At 44.4% G+C, this 22846-nt stretch overlaps 1 protein-coding gene across 8 annotated transcripts in view; it reads left to right on the top strand.

The window, feature by feature from the left end:
- LOC100727223 (phospholipid-transporting ATPase FetA) overlaps window positions 1–22846 on the top strand; it is a 122528-nt gene that overhangs the window by 96314 nt on the left and 3368 nt on the right. For all 8 annotated transcript variants that reach the window (XM_063225857.1, XM_063225867.1, XM_063225835.1 and 5 more), the window contains 10 exons: window positions 7083–7245; window positions 9235–9423; window positions 10932–11047; window positions 13424–13588; window positions 15961–16072; window positions 17413–17518; window positions 17868–18006; window positions 18540–18723; window positions 20106–20329; window positions 21772–21855. In XM_063225857.1, coding sequence (XP_063081927.1) covers window positions 7083–7245; window positions 9235–9423; window positions 10932–11047; window positions 13424–13588; window positions 15961–16072; window positions 17413–17518; window positions 17868–18006; window positions 18540–18723; window positions 20106–20329; window positions 21772–21855 — 1482 coding nt within the window. The remainder of the gene's footprint in view (window positions 1–7082; window positions 7246–9234; window positions 9424–10931; window positions 11048–13423; window positions 13589–15960; window positions 16073–17412; window positions 17519–17867; window positions 18007–18539; window positions 18724–20105; window positions 20330–21771; window positions 21856–22846) is intronic.

Genomic DNA, 22846 nt, shown 5'->3' with positions numbered 1-22846 from the left:
TTAGGGCTTAGGTAAGGGCTATCAGTTATGCTCACTGAGCTGTAGTTCCCATCCCTAGAGCTGGGGCCCATATTACCTCAGTTTCAGTGGTCACTGCAGCTCCTGCCACTTGAGTACCTTGGTGGAGGTAACTGTTACCATCTGTGAAAAGAATGGCTTCAGGCTTGGAAAGCAGGACATCAGTCAGGTCAGCTTGCAGGCTTGAGACCAAGTCAATAATATCCATACAATTATGTATCAGCATGGAGCTGTCATCACCTGGCAAGAGGGTCGCTGGATTGAGGGCAGAAGTACACAGGAACTTGATGTGGTCAGATTCCAGTAGAAGGGCCTAGTACTGGACAATGGGAGTATTGGAAAGCTATCTATTGGGAGGTGGCCACAATAGTGTCTCCATAGCATGTGGGGCCACTCTCTGGAGTCTCTGGCCAAAAGTCCACTTAGAGGCGTTCTTGCTGAGTATTGCAGCGGCTGCAACTGTCCATAGGCAGTTTGGCCACCCTGCAGCCCTGGGGCCTAATCACCAGGAAAGATAGGCAACAGGCCTCTTCCAGGGCGCTAGGTACTGGGTCAAGACCCCTTTTGCAATCTCATGACTCTTGGCCACATGTAATTGGAAAGGTTTGGTTAAGTCAGGGAGAGCGAGGGCTGGGGCATTCACGAGAGCCTGTTTTAAATCATTGAAAGCTAGTTTGTCTAACCCAGTCCAGGTTAAAGGTCCAGATGGATCCCCTCCAGTAGTGGTATAGAGTAGCTGAGCCATTTCAGAAAATCCCAGGATCCACAACCAGCAGTAGCCCAAGGCACCTAGACATTCTCTAACTTGGTACTTGGCCTTTGGGGAAGAGATTTTTAAGATAGCCTCGATTCTTTTATCTGAAAAAGTTCATTTTCGTGCCTTTTTGAAGAGACTCAATAGCCCAATCTGTCTAAGTCTCTCAATAGGGCCTCCATGGCTTCCAGACAAGAGGGCAAGTCCACAGTGGCCAGTAGTAAATCATCGACATATTGAAGCACTGTGACAGAGGGATGTTCTGCCCAAAAATCTTGCTCAGGGTGTCATCAAATAGAGTTGGCGCACTTTTGAACCCCTGGGGTAAGTGTGTCCACGTTAATTGTCCTGATTCTCCTGTCTTAGGATCTGTCCATTCAAAGGCAAAGATGGGTTGACTTACTGGAGCCAGTGGTAGGGAGAAGAAGGCATCCTTCAGGTCCAGTGCTGAGTAGCAGGTGTGCAAAGGAAGCAGCAAACTGAGCGAAGTACATGGGTTAGGAGCAGTAGGGTGTAGATTCATGACTCTTTTATTTACATCTTGGAGGTCTTAGGCTGGTAGTCTAAAGTCCTAGGCTTCTGGACAGGTAGCAAAGGTGTGTTCCAGGTTGACTTACAAGAAATCAGGATATTGGCTTCTTTCAGCTTTTGGATGTGCTTGGAAATTCCTTCCTTGGTCTGCAAGCCAAGTGGATATTGGCGGACTTGGATTGGGGTGGCCCCTGGGTTAAGGGTGACTACAATCAGAGATTAGTTGATTGTGAGACCCAGCAGGTTGGATTCTGCCCAGACCCCAGGGATCTTTTTTTGCCATTTTTGTAGCAACAAAGTTTGAGGGGACCTGCTAGAGGCGAACCTGCTAGAAACAAGTATCCTTCAGTCAGGGGACAAGTAAAAAGAATAGCAGGAGGAGGAATGGTAGTCACCTCTGATCTAGCTTCTTTGTGATCTCTAGTCTTTCCATGAAACCCAAGAGTCACCAAGGCATTTGTGCCCTCAATAGAGATTTGAGCCTGTACCTTGTGGAGCAAGTCTCGTCTGATCAGAGGTAAAGACATTCAGGCATAACAAGGAAAACCTGGGTTAGGGATGCTCTGCTCAAGTCTGTAACACTGGCCCAAGTCCATGGCTAAGCCTTTATTTTTCCAGTTGCTCCTTGAATGCTGATCTTGGTCTGGGACAGGGAACCCACTGGCTGTTGCAGGACTGAATAGCTCACTCCTGTGTCAACCAGAAAGCTGACCTTTTGGCCCCCCATGGTAAGAGTTAACCAGGGTTCTTGGGGGCTGAAAGAGCCCTGACTGGCTCGTCTTGAATTAAGACCTTCAGAGCGGAGGCAGTCTTTTTCTGGAGCCCTGGACAGTCCTTTTTCCAGTGGCCCTCTTTCTTACAATAGGCACATGGTTTTTGGCTAGTGGAGCCCTTTTAGATTCAGGAGGGTTCCCTGTGTCATGTTTGGTTTTGGGATTCTCCTTTTCTCCTAGAGCAGCAAGAAGGACCTTCGCCATCCTTTTGTTTTGAAAGACTTTTGTTGTTGAAGACTTTTTGGGCTATCTCCACTACCTCTGAGAGTGCTTTAACTTTGAATCCTTCTAGTCTTTAAAGCTTTTTTCTAATATCTGGGGCTGACTGGGAGACAAACGCAATATTTAGGGTAAGTTTATTCTCAGGCGCCTCCAGATCAATAGGTGTATAAATACAATATGCCTCTAGGAGGGGCTCCAAGAATGCAGATAGAACCTCATCAGGTCCCTGACTCACCTCTGAAACCTTAGACAAATTACTTGGCCTCCAAGCAGCGGCTTTTAAAGCACCCAAGAGAGTCTAGTGACACCATTTGAGAGCCTCCTTACCTTGTTCATTGTTAGGATTCCAATCAGGCCTAGTGAGGGGAAACCCAAAGTCCAGTGGGGCTGGGTTGGAACTAGGGTGGCCATCTAGTCCCAGGACCAGTTTGCATCCCAGGATGCAGATTAGTTCTGGTTCCTCAGAAGTGAAAAGTATCTAGAGAAGCTGTTGGCAGTTGTCCCTGGTGGGCTGATACCTAAAGAAAACAGACTTAAGGAGGCAGACGAACCCCTGGGGTCTTGAGAGAACAAGGGGTTTTGTTATTTCCAATTGTAAAGGTCACTGGTGGAGAAGGGGACACAGACTAGGAAGGGTCTGGGGGAACCCTCTCCAAAGACAGCCTCACAGAGGGGTAAAAGAGGAGCCAGGGGTCAGAAGTGGATTCTAGAGAGGAGGGTCGCAGGGCAGAAGCCCCAGAAAAGGGGCACCACTATGGGTGTGTGAGGGGCTGAGTAGGCAAGGGGATTGGGTTCTTCAGGGCCAGCTGCAACACAAAGAGATCAGGAGTGAGGAGTCAGGAGGAGCAGGAAACACAGGGAGGTTTGGGAGAGGCAGGTTTTGCAACTGTGATGATAGTGCAGCATTTGGGACAGCAGGAGGGAACCCACTTAGAAGGATCCAGAAACAAATCAATCCAAGTATGTATGTAAACAACTTGGTCAGGGTGTTCAGACATCCCAAAAATGACCTGACAGACCTGTTGATACAAAGAGAGGTTAAAAGTCCCTTCCAGAGACCAAGAGAATCAGAAAGTAGGCCATTCAAATTCACAAAAATTTCAGAGCTTCCCTGGGTAAACAGGTTCACCATAGGAAGAGGCTCTCTGACGAAATTCCTAAAAATGGTTAAGGACACATTGCAGGGGCGACAGAGAAGCAGAAGCAGACTGACCCATTTGTCATAAACAGCGAACACCAAACCAGTGACAAACAAGATTAACAAAACAAAGACAGAGACTAAATCAGTTTGTAAACTGATACCAGGAACTAATTCAATCCTAAGGCCTACAAGTCCCAGGACAATGTCTTGGTCTGGGAAGGAGTCCCAGAGACTTTAATGTTGCACTCAACACCTCCAAGGACCCCAAGGGTCATCCCAACAAACTAAAGCAATCTTACCAGTAAGGATACAGATGGCTCATTCTAAACTTAGCATCCAGGATTTTGACTTTCTCTTTGAAACAAATAGATTCCTCAGGGGTGAGGAATATATCTCAGCAACTCCCTAAGGAATAATTGTGTCAAAGAAAGGCTTGGATCCTATAAATCCCTAAATAGGGATCCCAGATGAGCTTCCAAATGAAATGGGTTCATGAACAATATAACAATCCAAGCTGCCTAACTGATAAATTTGGAATTTTATTAGCTGACCTCAGCAACCACTCGCATAGACCCCTGTTTCAGAGTCCCACGGACTGGTGCTGAACTGGAAAGTTACAGAGATTTTAAAACAGAGAACCACAAAAAAGACATCCTGTAGAAACAATTTAGCTAGAATCTTACATTAATTTTTGGTTGACACCGGTATCCTGATTCTTTGTTGAGCAGGTTAATTCTTCTCTTGTGGGTGCAGCTCATTTTGCTTTTCTCATGAGATTGTACTGTAAGTAATTTTTCACTCTTCTGGGTCAACTACAGGGCACATGATGGTGTCAGTTATGCCAAGCTACAACAGTACTAGTTCCAACATATTCTCCACACAGATAACAGTCAAATCTGACTGTGTCATTTCCAGGAGAAAATGGCTATGACACCATATTATAAACAAGATGGCAATACAGAATCTGGCTCTTGCCTCCCTCACCAATCTTGTCTCTCATCCCTCACTAGCCTCTAGTTTCAAAGAATGTGCAACTTCAAGTGTCTAGATCTAGAAAAGCCTCATGAGCTGCTCCATGTTAGGGCTTGTGTTTAGACGCCCCTCCCTCCACCAAGCAGTCATAGGTGGGGCTTTTTCAGAGGTAGCTGCATGTACAATGTGTAATCCAGTGTCCGTACTAGATTCGGGGCACTGGGACTAAGGGTGTCTGATCACTGACTTAGTCCACTGATGGTTTGGCACCCACCCTAAACTGGGTAGCCAAGATAGAATTCTAGGGGCAAAAAGAAGCTGCTATGGTTGCTTATTGGTTCACTTGCTTGCTTTTGCTCTCTTCTGACTGTCATAAACTTTCTCTTCTGTGGTGCCCCTCTGCTATACCACCCTGCCTTGGAGCTGCCAACTATTAACTGAAATATCTACAAACTGTAAGCCAAATAAACCTTTCCTCCTTTAACTTTGGATGTTGGGTATTTTGTCTCAGCAATAAGGAAAAGTAACTCAGATACTGTGTAATGGGTTTTCTTATATTACCGAATCCATCAGCCACAGTGCTCAAATCTCTGTAGTTGGCCAGCTTTAGAGCTTGTTTGTGAACCTGACCATACCTCCAGTGACAAACCTTTCTCCAGATGAGAGAGAGAGAAAAGCAAATCTGAGTGTTCATGGCACATAACTATAACCTCAGCATTTGAGCAGGCTGAATTAGGAGGATTGCGAGAATGAGCCCAGCCAGGGCAACTCAACAACTTAGCAAAACCCTACCTCTAAAAATGTAAAAAGGACTGAAGATATGTGTCAATACCTAAATTTAATCCCCATTCCACAAAAGGAAAGGAAGGAGAGGGGAAGGCAGTGGAGGGAAGGGGAATGGAGGGGAGGGGAAGGGAGGGAAAGAGAGGGGACGAGAGGGCAGGGGAGGGGAGAGAAGGGGGACAGGACAAGACAGGAATGGACCAGGCCAGGAGTTCACTACAGAATTTCCTTTCCCCACCATAGCGCAGACAAACAGTTGTATCTGTATTTGAATGTTGGACCCTAGCCAGGTAGTAGCACAACTGCAAAGCACTAGAATTCTGGATGCAGTGAAGTGTGTCTGTAATTTCAACCAATCAGGAAGCTGAGGGAGGAGGGTTTTAAGTTCAAGACCAGTCTTGAAAACTTAGCTAAATCCTGCCTCAAAAGTAAAAAAGTGTTGGGGATGTAGTTCATTGTCAAAGTGCTTGCCTAGCATATGTGAAGAAGCTCTAGGTTCCATCCAAGCACCACAAACAAAACAAAATGGTAATAACAAAACCAGAAACCCTGGAGAAACATCCTTGAGAGTTCTGATATGGGCTAGAGAAATGTGTGAGTAGCAGTATAAGAGGTTTGATTAAAAAAGTAGTGAATATTTAAATTTCAAAAAGATTACTATAGTAAGGGGCACATTGCCATTAGTCCCCTCAGAGTGCTCCCTTTGCTTCACACACATTTGTCCCACTGTCCTTGCCACCTTCTGAAGCAGTTCTGGCAGTCTTCAGTCATGAACAGGTTTGTTTGCATTGTCGGGCCTGCCTCTATGTTCTGAATTGATTCAAATGTTTAATTTTAATGTTCATTTTGACTTTGGAGAAGACCCGGAAGCTGCACAATGACAGATCTGGGGAATAAGGGGATGAAGATACATTGTAATGTTTTTATTTGACAGAATTGCCATAAAAGGTTGATCAAAAAATACAGTGAATGCGTGCTTTTAAAAAAAAATTTTGTTATGGTAGAAAACACATTGCCAAAAACCCCCTTCAAAATAATCCTCCTTTGAAAACACACTTATCCCATAATTCTTGACAATGTCTCTTTTACTGTGCAGAGATTTTTTAAAATTTAAGCATCCCTTTTTGATCATTCCCTGTACTTTGTACTAGGGATAAGAGGGTGTTTACATGGCTGCCAGCAAACTGAAATGGAGAATGGGAGTCAGTGTTCAGAGGAGCCCAGGCTCTGGCTAGGAAAATGCTTAATGAATTTTAAGCCCAAATAAGAGCATAAAGAGCAAGGCCAATCACTGTGAAAGTTAGAGATAGGAAAGTTTGAGTGTGCCGTAGGTCCAGCAAATTAAGTGTACACAAGCATACGCTGAAGCTTCCTTATCTATGGTCCTGTCCGCAGTCATCTTCTGTACCTGCTTTTATCCCTGGGAGTCTAGAAACTCAGTGACACTGCTGTTCCCGAGGCTCTTTTCCCTTTTCAGTTCCCAAAAGCAAGCAGGAGACAGCCAGAAATGACTTTTCCCATACACCACTTACCCGTAGGGAGCAGATACTGCCTCATGCCCTCAGGTTTGATTATACATAGGATTTGGGACTTCAAAGAGTAAACTATGAAGTTAGCCATTGGTCAGTCAGAATGTCCAGGGTGAAAAGTGAACAAGAAGCATCTGCCAAGCATCTTGCCTTCTCGGGCACAGATCTCTTCTGGCCTAAGTACATGATGGTCAAGGTTGGCATTGCAAACACCTTAGAAACCAGCACAGGGTCTTTCCATTCGTTTCCTCTTCTCATTCTTCTGCGAGTTCTCAGTGCACCCCAGAAATGACTCCAACTTGACCTTCTATAAAACATCAACTATTGCCAAAAACTTTGTTCTGCCTTATATATTCCAGAAAGAAAAAGTTGACTTCTCCTACAACAAACTGGCCAATCCCAATTTTTTATTTTATGACAATACTTTGGTGGAAGCAGTGAAAAGTGGAGATAAATGGGTGCACTTGTTTTTCCTCTCCCTCTCATTGTGTCACACTGTGATGTCAGAAGAAAAAGTAGAAGGTAAGAAGAGGCCCAGGACCTCAGGGACTGAGAAAGTAGCACAGAGTCCAGGCTGTTGGAGGGGTACATGGTTTGACAGGGGCCGCAGTTTGACAGAAAGCAGCCTCCTATTTAAAGGGAGGAATGTTCAGTCATTACACTGAGGTCAAACTTGGTGCCTTGCAGGGAGCTTCTGACATTGAGCCTGTTGTGTTCTAGCAGTCCTCTGAACTGACCCTAAGATGAGCTCCACTCTCTGACAAACCTCTTGAAAGATAATTTGTGTCATTCTCTTGTCACTTCACAATTTAAAGGTCAGCCCACAAGCCAGCCACAGTGGCAGTATGCTACCCAGAACTCCGGGAGGCTGTAGTAGTAACAGGACCATGAGTCTGAGCCCAGCGTGGGCAACTTGTGACTTAGTAAGACCTTGTCTCAAAATAAAAATAAATAAAAGGACCAAGGATGTATTTCAGTGCAAAGGCCCTAGGCTCAACCCCCAATCCTGAAGCAAAAATTTATCCTCACAAGAGCTAGGCATGGTGGTGCATGCCTGTAATCCCAGCACTCAGGAGGCTGAAGCAAGAGGATTGTTCCAAGTTTGAGACCAGCCTGAGCTACAAAGTGAGTTGAAGGCCAGCCCAAACTTCATAGTGAAACCCTGTCTTAAAACAAAACACAGACAAAAAAGTATCCTCATAAATTTTAGTTTCTTTAATAATCAAATGTGGCAAAGTCATCCTTTCATGTACCCAAACTTTTTTTAAAAACAGTGAATAAGAAATGACTGGCTATACATTAAGATTGTTTTCCTTAACAAATAAAAATTTAGGAAACTAAATTAGTCATGTCCTATAAAATCAAGACCTTTACTGTACTATTACCAGCAGTCACACCCTATATTTGTGTCCTTTATAGTTTAACAAATTGCTACTGTTTATATTATCTACTATGATCTTCACAACAGCCCTCTTAAGGTAGGCAGAACAGGGAAAACTGATCCCAGTTTTGCAGAAAAGAAAGCTCTGAAGCTAAGAGATTAAATGACTTGCTTAACATTCTATAGTTAAGAAGCACAGAGACAAAAAAAAAAATCTAAGTCTCCTGGCCCTGTGCACTCCCTCCAACCACATGCTTTTCTGAGTCTGCTGTCCTGGCAAGCTATTATTTGATGCCTTTTTAGCCCTGCATTTGTTTACATATAAGAAAACAGTCAACTGGACATGGTGGTGCAGGTCTGTAATCCCAGGACTTGGGAGGCTGAGGCAAGAGGAGGGCCATGAGTTCAAGGCCAGTCTGGGCTACACAGTGAGTTCAAAGCTAGCCAGAACTACCTAGCAAGACTCTGTCTCAAAAAAAAAAAAGGGAGAAATCTTAGTTTCTAGTAGATACTTCTTCTATCTGACCCAAAATCATATCCTAGCCAACCTTACAAATATGAGACTCTGATGTTTCCTGTTTTAATAATCAAATTCAAGCTGGATGCAGTGGTATGTGCATGTAATCCCAGCATCTGAGAGCCCGAGGTAAATACGTAACTTGAGCCCAAGACTTTGAGTGCTATAAAGTGTGGCCAGCCCTCTAGCTGCACCTTATTTACGTCCTATGCAGGACAGTCACTCAACAGGTTTGTTAAAAATTGAATCTCCTGGGCCCTCTTTCCAGATTGTGGGTTTTGTTTGTTGTTGTTGTTTTTCTCCTTCCAGATTTTGTGATCCCAGTTCAGTGAGTCTGTATGTGTAGTTAGTTTTCCGAGCCAGCTTTAACTGCTGAAGCTGAAAAGCAGCTCCTTGGTTCTGTTTATTTGCATGCATGCCACGTGGCTTGTATCATGAGGTGAAAGTACTAGGAAGGGAAAGAGACTGGCATGTTCTGTGCTGCCTGAGCTTTTAGGGCCTGACTTGTGAGGACGTTTTAAAGAAAGATGTCTCTCCTGGGACCCACCTTTCTCCAAGCCACTTGGAAGACTTGACTGCTCATCCCTGTGGACACCTTCTTATCTCCTGGCAGGTGAGCTGGTGTATCAGGCTCAGTCCCCAGATGAAGGTGCCCTTGTCACTGCTGCCAGGAACTTTGGATTTGTGTTCCGTGCCCGCACGTCAGATACAATCACAATGGTCGAAATGGGGGAAACCAAAGTCTACCAGCTGCTGGCTATTTTAGACTTCAGCAATGTACGCAAGAGGATGTCTGTTATTGGTGAGTGCCCTTATTAGCCCTCTCCCCTTCTTTGTCCTTTGGACACATTCACAAACTGATTTTTCTCTATCTTCTCCAGAAAAATGCTTCTCTCACTCACACGCCTTGTTACACACCTTCTCATAGGTGCCAGACATTCAGACACGTGGCCATTTCCGCTCTTTCTCTCTCTCTTTTTTTTTTATAATTATTTTTATTTTAAAGAGAATAAAACAAATCAAAATAAACCAGTGTAAGTGATACAGGACTTCAAAACCTTACAAAATCAACAGTAATTACCATAATGCCTTTTGTTGTCTTCAAAATACCTGAAGATACTTTAGCCATAGTAAAGATTGAACAGAATAGAATAGAAACAAAAACAAAACAGTGAATGCAATAAAGGACTTCAAAACAAACCATAGTAAATCCAAAATGGCTACCATAATACGTCTTGCTCTTTTAAATAGCTGCTTATGCCATCAGATTTAACATAATCAAACAGAACAAAGAGAATAAAACCCAACCCAAGAAAACAATGAAAATGACATGGTTTCCAGGAGGGGACCGCCTCATGGTAAGGCCTGGCTACTTTCTTTAAAGTTTTTTCTTGTACACTAGTGAGGACTTGCTACACTAAATTCTCTCTCTAGTGATTCTGGATAGTAGTTTGCCAGCACCCTCAAAGTAAAGATAAAGACAGAGAATACATTCGTAAAGCTTGGACATGGAGTTAGATACGGAAGTAAACAAGGCAGTTGGCCCTCTTCAGAAATTCACTGATGTTTTGATCCATGGATCAAAATACCTAGAAAAAACCGAGTTGCATCTGAGCTGGGGATGTGGCTCAGTGATAGAGCACATCCTTCGCATGCATGAGGCCCTGAGTTTAATCCCCAGCACCAAAGAGAGAAAAACTGTATCTGTGGTGAACATGCATGGACTTTTTTCTTATTGTTACTCCCAAGAAGCTAACATTACAATCACACAGCACTTATCTTTTATTAGGTACTGAAAGTAACCCAAAGATGTCAAAGTGTTTAGGAGGCATGAACAGGTGATGCACAAATATTGTGCCATTGTATGTGAAGGATTTAAGCATACGAGTTTGGTACCTACACAGGAAGGAGGTCCTGTCTGCTGGGATACTGAAACAATACTTCAAGGAGAACTCATATTGTCTTGCTCTCTCAATTAGTTTTGGCCACAGACCAAACAGAACGGTCACTTTTCACCCTTGCTCCTTACCAGAGCAACAAAAGGCATTACAGTAATTATCAAGAGTCTAACATTATTCTGCTTTGGAGTCTTCAGAGCATATTGAACCCATGGGAGAATGGGTTCCATAAGTTCCTCTGTCACTCCTACCATATCACTTAACCTGTGTGTGACCACGCATTGAGTCCTGAGTCTCCAAAGAGCAGAAACAAATGTCACAGGGAATAGCCTCCTAACATCCCTCAAGTTCCCAGACAAGTTCTTGTAATAATTCACCCTCATAGTTACTTTGCTCTTTTGCTTGCCTTTAGTGCGGACCCCTGAGGATCAGTTATTATTATTCTGCAAGGGGGCAGACACGATCATCTGTGAGCTGCTTCATTCATCCTGTAAAGACCTTACCAATGTGACCATGGAACATCTAGATGTAAGTGTTTAGGTTGCAGGAGGAGGAAGCTGTGACCTGTTCACAAGTGTGTCCCTGTATCCATGAGCTTTTGTATACGTGTATAGTGGTAGCTGTGTTGCTTTAGTTGGTGGAGACTAAAACAATCATTCTGTGGGATTCTCCCTGACCACACTGCAAACTTCTGTGGCAAAGAGATGGGTGAGACAGTACCCATGAGGCCAGACAAGGATCGTGTCTTTGGGAGCACTTACAATAATCAGAATAGTTCTGTGACTCCTGTCTCAGAAGGCCCTGTGGTCAGAGCTGGTATTTGCTCTAGCATAGGGACTGCTAATGTGGGAGGCTTACTCCACCAGCCATGACGATGACTGCCTAAGGGTAGTGTAGAAAGCACTGGCCTGGGCCCTGAAGGGGTTATCTGACTCATGATTAGAATCCCCAAGGGCACCTTCCCTCTCCCTATCCTACTCTACTTCTATCTCTGTGACTTGAGATATATTGAAAGACAGTGTTTCCAGCCTGGTGGCCCAAGAAAGCAAACCAGACCCATATCCTCTGGGATTTCCACCCCTAAACCTGGATATACAGAATGTTAGGGGAGGGCTGGGGATTTAGCTCAGCCACACAGGTGCCTGCCTGGCAAGCACAAGGGCATGAGTTCAATCTCCGGTACAAAAAAAAAAAAAAAAAGGACACAGTGTTAGGAAAGAACAAAGGACAAGATGAGGGGAGTCACATAAAAATTTTCATAAAAAATAAATTAGAAAAATGCCACTTCATTCGACTATTTGAAGATGCCTGTATGTTAATACATTGCCAGAAGTCAAAGACAAATATCCAATAAACACGTGAAAAAATATTCAACATCACTAGTTATTAGAGAAGTGCAAATAAACAACATAAACTATCACTTTACACTCACTGAGATGGTGGAAATAAAAAGGTGGCAACAATACTGTCAGTAAAGATGCACAGAAATTGCAACCCTCATATGTTGCTGATAGAAAAGTAAAATGGCAAAGCCACTGGAAACATCATGTGGCCCAACAATCCCACTCTTCCACATGTTTCCAGGAGAAATGGAAATACACACCGTGTATATGAATGTCCACAGCAGCATTGTAGATAATAGTCAAAAAATTGAAAACTCATATATGTATCAGCAGATAAATGGAGAGGTAAATTGTGGTGTACCCACATAATGCAATGCTATTCAACAATACCAAGGAAGAAGGAATAATATGGGCTGCACTAAGTGAAGAAGCCAGGAGACCAGATTATTTCACTCTTACGTCATTCCTATGAGATGTCCCACACCGGCGGATCTATAGAGACAGAAAGTGCATTATGGCCCGTGGGTGGGGAGGGGAAAGGAGGAGAGTGACTGCCATGGGACGTAGGTCCCTTTGGGGCTACTGGAGATGCTGGGGACTGGTAAGAATGGTTGCATAAACTTTGTGAATATCCTGGAAAAACCGGCTACCGAGGCATACATTTTAAAAGGAGGGCTTTACCCCAGGAAGGCACTGTAAACCAGGCACACACCGTTACCCCGGCACTCCTAGAGGCCGAGGCAGAAGGGCCTCAATCTCGAGTCCCACCTGGGCAACTTGACAGTTTGGTGAGATCCTTTCTCACCAGTAGCTAAAACATGAGGCTATGGACATATGTTCAACCCCCAGGACCACCAAAATAAAAAGAACAGTAATTTTTAAAAATAAAAGGGTGAACTTTGGGTTGGGAATATAGCCTAGTGGTAGAGCAGTTGCCTAGCATGTTCAGAGCCGGGGGTTTGATTCCCAGCATTGCAAATTAATGAAATAATTAATTTTATAGTATGTGAATTATATCTCAAAAATTCCTTAAAGAATAAATAAACTGGACCAGGGATACAGCTCTGCAGCACAAGCACCTGCTAAGTATAAAGTTCTGAGTTCAGTTTTCATTATCAGAAAAAAAAGAAAAGAAAAAAGAACTGTTCTACACAAGACAGCACTTCTCTCTCGTCCTGGTCCCAGGGTGTTTTGTGGACTCCTGTCACATCTTTCATCATTTCAGAGTTAGTGTGACTTTTCAGAGCATTTCCCTAGACTGGTTTCAAATGATGGCATAAAACTGTTTCAGATCTTTTCTACTTGCTTCTTTCTACCAACCTTAACAGACAACGCTAGTAGGACCTTCTGTCTTAGGAGTGTTCTCAACTTTTTAGTTTATGCTGACTTCCTTGTTGGGACATTTTGCTAAGAAAATTCAGGACTTGCTTTCTGTTAAACCAGGTACCAACCCCTAGAAGTAACCGATCAAACCCTCTCACAGGCAGATGGGACCTCTGGGGTCACTCCCTTAACTCAGCCCTAACCTAATCCTGGCTTTGTACCCACACGCGGTTTCCAGGATTTTGCCACCGAGGGCCTTCGAACTCTAATGGTGGCTTACCGAGAGTTGGATGTCACATTCTTCCAGGCCTGGAGACACAAGCACAGCGTAGCTTACCTGTCTTTGGAAGATCGGGAAAATAAGTTATCAATTGTCTATGAAGAGATCGAAAAGGACTTGATGGTGAGTGTGAGGAGGGCAGGACAGGCTGCGGCAGGGATGTGGGAGGCGGTACCACAGGTTAAGTAAGTGCTCTGAGAGTGGCCCACAGAGGCCCCGAAGTGCAGCCTGTCCTGGAGGAAGGACAAGCAGGCTCAGTAGAAGCCCCAAAGTTTTGTGGCAGGAAGGTGGGGTACTAGAATCCAGGCTGATTGACCACACCCTAGGTCTTCTGAGTCTACAGTGAAAAATGCATTGGTTGTAATTTTTTATCTTTCTCTAGGTATTTCTTATCCCTCAAAGCTTCTCACAGAATCTAAGTAATCTGGAGAAATCAAGATATAAAACAATACACAGATTAAATAACCCAGAACAAATGGTTAGAATAATCAAGACAGAAATATTCATTGGTGTATTTAGCAGATTTATTAGGTATACCCTTAGTGCTAAACACTGGGCCTTTAGCAGTGGAGAAAACAGACAAAAAAGTAACAAATATACTAAGTCCCGTGGTGAAAATGCTACAAGCAAAGATAAAAGCCAAGAAAAAAAAAAAGAAAATGTCAGCGTGTATGTGTGTAGTGTGTGCGTTGGAAGGGGCAGAGACACTGTTGCTGTCCTGAACAGGACAGTTAGCCTTTGCTGCACAGACATCTGAGAAGACACCTGGAGAAGGCAGCAAGCTAGGAGGCCGCCTGGCTTTTCAGACAGATTAGTAGTAAGAGAAAAGACCCTGAATTGGGGCAGCCTCAGTGTTAGCTGAAGAGCAAGGCAGCCAGTGTGACTAGAACAAAGAAAGTGACGTGAGAATGTAACGAAACAAGACAAAGAGAGGAGAGTGTTGTCATAGGCCAGGACAAAGAAAAATAGTGAAATGTAGGAAACCATGGACTAGTTCAGCCAGTTCCACTAGGTAGTTTTAAAATCACTTGTTGCAGTGTTGGGATTATACTAACTCGGGGAACATGGGCCAACTCAAAGGAAACCAATTAAAAAAATTAGCACTGATGAGGCACCAGCAGTGACCCTGCTGGGGAGAACCAGGAAGGAGGCCAGGCCTCAGCAGACAGCTGGTGTGCAGGCCAGGAGGGAAACCACCCCGCCATAAACGATTGGCTGATTGGAGGAACACAGGCTGAGATGGTAACAGAAGTAAAGAAACAGCCTAATGCTGGTATGGTTTGGTTAACTTCAAAAGCCTAAAGCTGGTGGTCTGAGCAACTGTTTAGAGGATAACAATGTACAATATAGTAACCATTGTAGATTTCCTATGGTCTTATCACTGTTTTGTTTTGTTGTTCTGTTTTATTCCCTTAAAAAAAAAAATTAGCACAGATGAGAGATGCTGGTAAAGTAGTAGAAATAATGAGGAATGACCAAATTCTGTAAATGTGTTTCTTTTTTTTTATTTTTCATTTTATTTCATTTTTTTGGTATTGGGGATCGAACTCATGACCGAATGCTTGCAAGGGAGGCACTTAGGCCACTGAGCTAAATCCCCAGCATCTTTTTTCTTTTTTTTTAAACAGGGTCTCACTATGTAGTACAGACTAGCCCTGAGTTCACTATTTAGTTCAGGTTGGCCACAAACTTATAGCCAATCCTCCTGCCTCAGCTTCCCAAGTGTTGGGATTATAGGCATGAGCCACGATACCCACCTTGTATATTTGTTTGCTAAAGGTCACGTCAACACAAATTGCTGATAAACTGGATTATAGGATATGAGACCAAGAGAAACTAAGGATGACCCTGAAAGTTTTAAACAGACTGATACAGGACAGCGCTGTTATAAAAAGAGAAATTACTGACAGCAAAAGGAAAATGTGAAATCTCAGATTCCAGACTCCTCTTTGCAGGCCAGGCAGAAGTCACGCAGTGGTCAGCTCGGGCCTGTGCAGTACTGCTGGGCTGTGACGGAGAGAGTGCGTGGTGTTGGGGCAACATTCTTCCACCTAATGTGGGGGAAAGTCTTGAAAACCTTAAAGAGCCCCTGTAGACACAACAGTAATATAAAGTTGAAGGGAAAACTGCAGTAGGACTTGAGGGTCTCTCCTCTAGGACTCGCTGCTTTTGGAGCCAGCAAGTGTGCCGTGACATGAGGAAGAGGTGAAGCTGTACTGAGAGACAGTTTCAAAGTAGCACATAGCTTTATATACAGCTCGGGCAATCTCTTCTCTCTCTAGCCTCAAACGCTGCTGCATTTATAAACTTGATTTCAGCATGTGGCTGGGAACCTGTGTGTGTGGAAAGCCAAGTGTGCCGAGTTTTATTCCACTGGGTTCCTGATGCCAGGACACTAAAGACAGTGCCGAGATGCCGGTTCAGTCGTTAGTTAGGCAGCACTGAGTGCTGTGACTGTCTCCCTTCTTCTTACTCACCCATGTCTTTGTTCAAAGCTGTTAGGGGCCACAGCCATAGAAGACAAGCTGCAAGATGCGGTGCCTGAGACCATCATCACCCTGAGCAAAGCCAAAATTAAAATATGGGTTTTGACTGGAGACAAGCAAGGTAAAGGGAAGCTAACAGCTGAACAGCCCTCCTTCTGCCCATGTCAGCCATTTCTTTCCTCCTTCATTTTCATTTTTTTCCTAGCAACTTGCTTGACAAATACCTATAACTCAGAGTGTGTCTTTGTAGGATACCTTCATTTCTAGTTTTACGTACAATTTGCTGAGTGTATACTTTATGTCAGATGCTTTGGCAGTCATTGAAGACACAGAGACCACATGACCCCGTCGCCAGGGATTACAAGCTAAAAACCTTAAAACTGTCTTTTACTGTTTCTCTGTTCCTCACTGTGAACCACTAGTTTGCCTGAAATATTTCTTTACTATGCCATCACCCTGGTTCAGCCTTCATCTCCTGTTTTTTGTGAAAATTTCTATTTCTTACTCTTACTAATTTCAGCATAGACTACATAAAACCATCTGTTTAATCTTCCTGAAATGCACCCATTTTGTAATGTCACTCTGGTCAGGACCTGCAGTGACTCCTCCTCACGAGTTGGATGCAGTCCGGCCTTCCAGGCCTCGGTAATCTGCTGCCAGCCTTCATTCTCATCTCCGTCCCACAGTGACTGTTACCTTCAGTGACCCTAGTCCATTGCTGTTTTAGAGCCAGTGTTTGGTTGTTTCTTCACTTCACAGCTCAGATACTTTTTCCTTCTGCTAAACCTTCACCTGTCAAGGCCTTCCTGCAAGAAACTTTCTATGGCAAATGTAATCTTTTCTCTCAATTCTGATACTACTAATTGTATTCAGGATTTGGAACTGTTTTCCTCTTAGTGTGAATTTATTCCAAATTCCAGATACAACTTAAACATGTCTCAGTCCCACATAAAATCCAGCATAGAAATGGACACATTGCCATTCAAAGAAACATGCCCTTACTGCCTACACAAGTAGACACAGGCTGAAATTGCTTTCAGAAACAGGGAAATGTTTTGAAAAAGACAAAAAAGTAAAATAAAATAAAAAAGAGGGCTGGAGATTTAGCTCAGCGGCATAAGCGCCTGCCTTGCAAGCAGGCAGTCGTGAGTTCAATCCCCAGCACCGATAAAAAGGAAAAAGACCAAAAAAAAAAAAAAAAAGCAGGGAAATGTTTTCTAGAGAAGGGTAGGCCTGAATGACCTGAATGGTTCCAGTTGTTAATAAGTAACTTGCAAGTCTGTACCAAATACACAGGTAGCTGGGGATGTTTGAATATGGTATCTGCTTACTCATGAAATATGTGCTTGGGCTGTGTCCAGGGCCAGCATGGGCCAGTGGGCTCTGAGCCCGCGGTTAGGCTCTGTGGAACTGCACAGTGAGCCCCTGAGCCAGACATAACCTGTGTCTCCCTCCTCACAGAGACTGCTGTGAACATTGCCTACTCCTGTAGTATATTTGAGGAAGATATGGATGGGGTATTCATGGTGCAAGGCAATAATTATGAGACAATTTGTCAAGAGCTCAGGTACGGGTGGGATGCAATCCCTGGACCCAAGATTCCTCACTCATTTCTTCCTTCAATGTGGCCTCCGCACTACCAGAAGAAACAGGCAGGGAATGGAGGAGGGAAAATGAAATCCTAAGATATCTGAGAGAATTTTGTGAGGAGGCATTGGGTCTAAAGGGGTTGGAGGACAGGGGATGGAGAATTGTGGCATGGGTGTAAATAACCTACACACTGAGGCCACTGGCAAATCTGGGGAAACAGTCCAGTCTGAGGTCCTATCCCCTCCCTGCCCCCTTTCACTTGGGGACACATTTTCTTAAGTCCTGGGGCTTTGGGTCAAATTCTGATTGCTACTCTTGGCTTTCAGGACAGCAAGGGCCAAGATGAAACCTGAGTCTGTACTGGAATCAGACCCAACAAACATTTGTCTTCCCATGAAGCCCAAAATAGTGCCTGATGAGGTGCCCAAAGGCAGATATGGCTTGGTCATCAATGGCTACAGTCTGGTGGGCATCACAGAGCTGCAACTCTATTGTCTTAGTCCAAAAACCCTCTTCCTATGTCCAATCCAATTGAGGGAAATTTCAGGAACATCCCCTACTCAGGAGTCACCCTGTTCCCCCTCCAGTTGTCCTTGCCTGAAAGATACTTTTCCCCAAGCTACGCTAAGCAGGAATAAAAGGAGAAACCAAAGGAAGATTCTCTCCTTATCCAAATTCCTTACTACTGACATAGCCTGTCACAGAAGGGAAGGGAAAGGCAAGCATAACCAGTCCCTCCGGTGAGGCCTTTCACCTCACAGCCCCAACTGACCTGAGCCAGTGACAGACCCTGACCAGTTTCCTACTGGAGGCTGAGTCTGCCGTGAAGATGCCCAGATCTGACCTGGGGTCTGACTTCCCCTGGGGGTGAGTACCTGGGAGAAGTTTCGCCTATTCCTCGCAGGACAGGAGAGTGTGGAGAGGAGGGAGGGCCTGGGAAGGTCCTACCCAGTGTCTTTTTGGGCAGTCTGAAGAATGAGTGTGTCCTGGTGCTGCAGGCCTGTGCTCTAGAAGAGAACCTGGAGTTGGAGCTGCTGCAAGTAGCCTGCATGTGCAAGGGAGTAATCTGCTGCCGGATGACACCCCTTCAGAAGGCCCAGGTGGTACAGCTGGTGAAGAGGTACAAGAAGGTGGTGACACTGGCCATCGGGGATGGGGCCAATGATGTCAGCATGATCAAAGGCATGTGAGGGGAGAAGGGAAGTAATCCCCAGCAATGACTTGCCCCTTTCTTCCTTCATAGCCCAAACTAATCTGGTGGGTGATGTGTTGTCGTTGGTTTACACTTCTACCTGTAATGCTCAGTGTGCGTTTATGCTGTTGTGCAATACCGTCCATGTGCCTTCATAGCTGTACTCCCACGGAGTTATACCTACAGACAGCCCATGTCCATAGCCATTCATTTACAACATTCAGACGCATCTGCTTGCACCATGGCCGGCACAGAGATAGCCATGGTCCCCAGAACGCATGCCTAGAGTCCCAGACAACAAGCTGAGTGGCTAACATGCCATCTGTATTAAATGGCGTTAGAGCAGACCCCTGGGCAGGAGCTACAGCTTGTTCCCTTTGTGAAGGGTGTGAGTTGAGGCCCGATATAGCCTAAGGCTGTGTTCCCAAGAACCTGCCCTGGCTGTCTTGGTTGAAGAAAAATAGGTGACTTCTTGATCACTTTGGACCAACAGAAGCAGATGGCTGAACCTTGCTGGTGTTAATTTCAGGTGAATGTTGTTAGCCTCCAGCAACTTTCAGTCTGTAAAGTATGGTCAAAATCTAAAGGTTCTCTAGTCTCACCTCTCTTCCCATCCAGAAAACACTAGCAGATATTCCAGCTTCCACTTCAGTAACAAAAAGTGTTCTTGCTCTCTTCTCTGGTTCCTAGAGCCACTGTGGTCTCTACAACCTTAGAGCTTTCAGTTTCACTATGAAACGGTGTCATCAGTCTATACCAGAAGATCGGAGAATTTGTCCAGAAAAGTGAATTATCACAGATTACTTAAAACTTCTAGGAACTTCAGGTTTACATTCTATTATGTATAATCTTTGCTTTATCTTGAAAAAGTCACCTTAGACCTCCTGAAAACTTTATTTCTCACAGACAAAGTATGTATCATATCATCCCTCCCAACAGCTGGATTTTAGCCCCTTAGATAAATTTAGGCAGTTAAATATTTTGTTAGATTGGCATCCATCATGCATGTTTAGTTAAAGTGGTTTCCATAGATAAGTAATTTAAACCTCAACATCTGGACAGTGGAAAATTCCTCTAATCTGGAGAGTAGTGGCAAAGAACATCTGGGCCAGCTGTCTGGTACTGGCCATGCCAGGCATCCCTGAGTGGCAGCCCTCAGGAGAAGGGGCTGTTTTCCAGTATATGGGGGAGTACAATCCACTAAAGAGCAAAGATCCCCTACAGAAGTGCCAAGTTGAACTGGACTTAACAGTGTTTTCCAAATGTAAAATAAGGAATTTGTACATCAGCTCAGAATTCCCTTTACATTTTTCAAGGTAAGAGCCCAGGAAACAATCTCCGTGGCTGAGAAACTTCTGGGGTTTCTTTGCAGCTGCCCACATTGGAGTCGGCATCAGTGGCCTGGAGGGGATGCAGGCCATGCTCAACAGTGACTTTTCCTTCTCCCAGTTCCACTACCTTCAGCGTCTTCTCTTGGTCCATGGCCGCTGGACTTACAATCGCATGTGCAAGTTTCTCAGCTTCTTCTTCTATAAAAACTTTGTTTTCACCCTGGTGCACTTCTGGTATGCCTTCTACAACGGGTTCTCTGCTCAGGTAGGAGGTCAGGTGTCACTTTCCACTCAGGTCTACTGAATCCTCTCTGTTCAGCCTATGTGTGACACATTGCCATCCACCCAAAATCTCCTTACCCGGTACCAGTCCCATCCCCTGGGGTTACGCTAACCTTAAGTTTCCAAACTGAAACGTTTCTGAGCTGGCTCTGATTTGGCATCCACTTCCCACTGCAGGACACTGTGTATTTTCACTGACACTGACACTAGAATTTTCAAACATATGTGATGGGGGAAATTGGTAGAGGTGCAACTTATCTGAGCACCCAAAATAACCTTCCTGGAACAGGAAAAGTTTCGAGGAGCCTCTAGGTCATGCCAGACAGACTGTTAAAACATTCACTTGTCAGGGTAGTTGGAACTACAGTTTCCATTTACCTTTGTACCCTGACTTCCCCAGCCCTGCCAACACACACACACACACACACACACACTCTCTCTCTCTCTCTCTCAATACTTATTATTCTGATGAACTAATTGCATATTTGAATATGAAATCTTTATGATTCCAGTGGGGAAAAGTGATACCTGGGTTTAAAGGATCTAAGGGGCCTCCCCTTTCCTATCAGAAGTTTTTCAAGAGTGTCTCAAGAATTCTCAAGGGAAGCTGAGTGTGGTGGCGCATGTTTGTAATCCCAGTACTTGGGAGGCTGAGGCAGGAGGATCCTTGCAAGCTTGAGGCCAGCCTAGGCTACAAAGTGAACTCAAGGCCAGCTTCAACAGCATTGCAAGACCCTGTCTCAAAAAGACAAAAAAAAAAAAAAAGAATTCTCAAGAGAAACAACGACTATCCTATGAGACCCTACCAGTCAGCAGACAGTAATAGACTGGTGGTTCCCCCTGCACCTAGTGAAAGTGGGCTGGTCTGTGAGAGGTCTGTGTGTAATGCATGTGCTGCTGCTGACCTCTTGTGGAGAGTGAAGAAAGGTCCTTCTCCAGGCGCCAGAATGCAGCACCCAGCTGGAAAAGAGTTCCTGAGCCTGCTCCCCTGCCCATGCTAGGGATAGCAGTGCTGCTGAAGCCACTGAATGCCATCAAGCAGACAGAGAAAAGCACCAACATGTTTGTTTGCCTGGCAGTGCAAGGGCACAGCTACATTTCCTCAGCAGCCAGCCTGGGGTCCTTTCTGTGCAGTGAAGAGCAATGCAGAGTAGGGTAGGATTGGTCCTGATTGGCGCAGAAGCTTGGTGTGGTCTTAGCCCAGCCTGGGACCCAGTCTTCTAAACAGAGCAGGCTCAAATAAAGAGAGAATGGAGCTCTCAGTCAGACTTCTGAGTCTCCAATCTTGCTCTAAATTAGAAGGGTGAGAATAGGGGTGGAGTTGGGGAGTGGGGCGGGGAACACCTGTCTTAATCCTGAGTAGGTGAAGCTGGCACTTTAGAGAAGAGAGGAATCTTTTTTAAAATCTCCTTGATATCCTTACAGACAGTTTATGATAGCTGGTTTATCGCCTGCTACAATCTGATCTACACCTCCCTCCCTGTCCTGGGCTTGAGTCTATTTGATCAGGTAAGGCTCTTAGTGTTAAAGCTGCTGGCTCTTTGAGTATTCCCAAAAGTGAGGAAGACAGCAAAAAGTGAGCTCTGCAAACTGAAAGTAAAGGGAATTTCTAGAGCAGAGAAGAGAGTTTATTGCCTGCAAGTGTCAGAAAAAAAGTAAAGAATCTGCCACAGAAAATAGTCACCCAGTCAGGCATGGCACTACATGCCTAAAATCTTAGCACTGTGGGAGCTTAAGGCAGAAGAATCACAAAGTCAAACCCAAACCAGCTGTGGTAGCACATGCCTGTAATCCCAGCAATCGGGAGACTGAGGCAGGAGGATTGCTGTGAGTTTGAGATCTGCCTGGCTACATAGTGAGTTCAAGGCCAGCTTGAACCACAGAGTAAGACCCTGTCTCAAAAAAAAAAAAAAAAAAAAAAAAGTTTAAAATCCAGACTGGGCAACTTAGCAAGACCTTGTCTTAAAACAAAAATAATAGAAAGAGGATATATAACTCAGAAAAAAGAAAAAAAATCTGTTTCATAAATCCATATTGTTTTCTTGTCTCAATTTTATCTTTGTAGAGAAAAACAAAAATTTGCTATACATGCATTGTATATAAAAGTAATTAAAGGAAATAAGGTTATTGGGACAGAACCAGGTAAAGCAAACAGCTTCAGGAGAGGAGAGGCTCATTCAGAGATGGTGATGAGATAGCCAGTCCTGGACAGGAGACAGCAAGGCCATCCTGGGGGCATCAGCCTAATATTTAAGTCACTGAAAGCCAACCCAAGAGCTCCCATTTCTCCCTATCAGAAATTCTCTGGGTGTTAGGATCCTGGCTCCCTCCTTACATCCAATGTTTATTCCTAAGCAACACAGCAGAAAAGGAGCCACCAAAAAATAAAAAAGATAAAGGCATCATGGGACCATGGATCCCCATGTCCACCAGTGCAGAAGCTCACAGGAAATCCTCCATGAATTAGCTGCTGGCCTTTGCACAGCAGAAAGGATGGATT

This window comes from Cavia porcellus, unplaced genomic scaffold (genome assembly GCF_034190915.1).
Source record: "Cavia porcellus strain 051 isolate PalLab524CR breed Dunkin Hartley unplaced genomic scaffold, mCavPor4.1 scaffold_1, whole genome shotgun sequence".
NCBI lineage: Eukaryota > Metazoa > Chordata > Mammalia > Rodentia > Caviidae > Cavia > Cavia porcellus.
Note: the sequence above shows the minus strand (reverse complement) of the source record. Positions and strands in the feature narration are given on the sequence as shown.